The 2,871-nt window shown below is 40.7% G+C and overlaps 1 protein-coding gene across 1 annotated transcript; it reads left to right on the forward strand.

The window, feature by feature from the left end:
• The first annotated feature begins 1,241 nt into the window (after positions 1-1,241).
• Positions 1,242-1,994, forward strand: LOC133035035 (uncharacterized mitochondrial protein AtMg00310-like). Its single transcript, XM_061110672.1, has one exon. The coding sequence runs from the start codon at positions 1,242-1,244 to the stop codon at positions 1,992-1,994; it is 753 nt and encodes a 250-aa protein (XP_060966655.1).
• Positions 1,995-2,871: the final 877 nt, after the last annotated feature.

Below are 2,871 nucleotides of genomic sequence, written 5' to 3' on the forward strand. Positions count from 1 at the left end.
AAACTAAAACCCTTGTTGGGAATGTCAACCTAGAGCTTCTAATTTATATCTTGACTGTAGTTTCAGTATGGGAGATGTCTCAACTGATTTGTTTTCTTGTTTGGTAGCAGAATTTAAAGTTTAATAAAACTTGATTACCTTTTTTTTTTTTAAAAAAAAAAAGAGTATAGACTTTCCAAATATACTTTAGTTAAAAGGGGATTTATGTAATTCCTCACGTTAATGACAAATTTTATTTCAAATGAGACCATCACGTTGTCTGAGATTAGACGCCCCGGAATGAACGCACTCTGAGACTTTGAAATGATGTTGTCCATCAGGGATTTCATACGGTTAGCCATAACTTTTGTGATCACTTTGTACAATGGGTCTAAGATCTTTCATAGAATCCGGGCACCTCTTCTTAGGAATCAAAACCACATTCGCATCCCCACATCCTACTTCAAACTCCCCAGAGACAAAGAAGTTTTTGACTACCCGAACCACATCCAATTTAACAATATTCCAACATTTTGAGGAAAATGGGCAAGACGGGGTTTATGGCACTGAAACTAGACATGAGTAAGGCTTATGATCGTATAGAATGGTCTTTTCTGGAAGCTATGTTGAGGAAAATGGGCTTTAGTTCTCAATGGATTCGGCTTGTAATGAAGTGTGTCTCCTCTGCCAACTATAGAATAATCCATGGAAGTTACGAGATGGGTCCTATCCTTCCATCAAGAGGTATTCGTCAGGGGGATCCGCTGTCCCCATACCTTTTCATTCTGTGTGCGGAAGGACTATCAGCTCTCTTAAGGAAGTATGAACGAAATGGTTGGCTACATGGTTGCAAAGTATCCAATGGAGCTCCTCGAGTCTCTCACATGTTATTTGCGGATGACTGTTATCTGTATTGCAAAGCAACTTTGGAGGAAGCTAATCGGGTACAGGAGCTACTTGGTAAGTTTGAGTTGGCTTCGGGACAACAAGTGAATTTCGCCAAGTCTTCAATTTTTTTCAGCAATAATACTGAAGCTCACATCAAAAATCCACTTTGCTCCATGCTCCAAATGAGTGAAGCTGATGACAGAAGCTTCTATCTAGGACTCCCAAGCACAATGTGTAGAAATAAAACGGTGGTTTTGGGGTATCTCAAAGATAGAGTCCGCAAAAGGCTTCAAGGTTGGGTGGGTAAGTAACTTTCAAGAGCGGGAAAAGAGGTCCTTGTGAAGACGGTGGTCCAAGCCATACCAAGTTACGCTATGAGTGTATTTCTTTTGCCCGATGAGATTAGCAAAGACATTGAGAGGATGATGACCAAGTTTTGGTGGCAATCATCTATGAATGATGGCAAAGGCATACATTGGATGGCTTGGCACAAGCTTGGCAAGCATAAAAAGGGTGGTGGAATGGGCTTTCGGGATCTTCGTGACTTCAACCTTGCTCTTCTTGGTAAACAAGGGTGGTGTTTGCTAACAAGGCCACACTCTTTAGCAACAAAAGTGTTCAAAGCACGTTACTTCGCTGATGGAAACTTCCTCTCGGCTAAGCTGGGTTCGAACCCGAGTTTCGTATGGCAAAGCATCTTTGAAGCACAAGACTTGGTTCTTCATGGGGTAAGATGGTGTGTTGGTGATGGTACTTCTATCTCTGTGTTGGGGGAGCCTTGGCTTCCCGATCCTACTACACCAATGGTTGTTTCTTCACACCCATCGCTTATTAACACCAAGGTTGCTAACTTGATGACAATGGAAGGGTTGAGTTGGGATGAGGAAATCATTGAAGACTTATTTGAGGTAAGGGACCAGCGTTTGATCAAGAGAATTCCCTTGAATGTCACGAGCACAACTGACCACATTTACTGGACTAAGGAAGCTTTGGGGTATTATACAGTCAAGAGTGCCTATTCACTGCTGCAAAAACAAAAAGGAAACTGGTTTGAGGATAATGTTGCTGGTTTTTGGAACAAGCTATGGAGTCTACAGCTCCCACCAAAAGTCACTAACCTGGTTTAGCGCGCGTGCTCTGGCTGCCTTCCTACTCTAGTGCAGCTCAGAACCAAGAGAGTGAATGTCAGCACCCTTTGCCCGATTTGTCTTGAACATGATGAGTCTACCATTCATTGCTTGGTAACTTGTCGTGTGGTTCGAAAGTGTTGGGATCGGGTTGGCATAGGTACCATCATCACTTCGTGGGCGTCCTTTTTAGACTGGTGCAGTCAACTTTTCCTCACTTTGCACACGGATCAGAAGTGTACCATGGCTACCATATGTTGGGCTATTTGGGGAGCTAGGAATGACCTTGTATGGAAGATTAGAAGCTTTAACCCGGATAATGTAGTTATCTTCGCTAAAAAATATCTTGATCAATGGAGAAATGCTAGGAAATCCGACATGGATTCATCATCAAATGGTCTTCGGTTTGGTGATGGAAAAGAGCATTGGACTGTTGGGTTTTATGCCCTAAATAAAACTCTTTACAATCTGATTAGTAATCGATATAAGAAATTTAAAGTGATTTATGTTTGCATGAATTTAACATGCTAATGGTTTAATATGTTTATTACATTTATACACAAAATCACTTAAATTCAGATCATATGTTTATTCACAATTACAGTATCGTCAACACAGTGGAATGTGATTGTGATCATATGAATCAAAAGACTAAGTCCCTGTTTCATCAGTGCTTTGGATTTACACAAAGAGAAGGACATTCGGGCTCAGATCATGATAATACTCTGCGACAGAAAGGATACAAGGGTTAGAGATCTGAGTAGAAGGAGACATTAATTCCGCTGCATCAATGTAAGGTTTTCTTAACTTTATATGTGTTTAATTTATCGTTTTAGAAAGTTCATATTTAGGGTGTTAAACAACATACTTGTGAGTA

Source organism: Cannabis sativa, chromosome 1 (assembly GCF_029168945.1).
Source record: "Cannabis sativa cultivar Pink pepper isolate KNU-18-1 chromosome 1, ASM2916894v1, whole genome shotgun sequence".
NCBI classification, from domain to species: Eukaryota; Viridiplantae; Streptophyta; class Magnoliopsida; order Rosales; family Cannabaceae; genus Cannabis; species Cannabis sativa.

What these genes read in the sequence shown, in the direction of transcription:
- LOC133035035 (XM_061110672.1), top strand. Translation starts at nt 1,242, where the DNA reads ATGAGTGTATTTCTTTTGCCCGATGAGATTAGCAAAGACATTGAGAGG.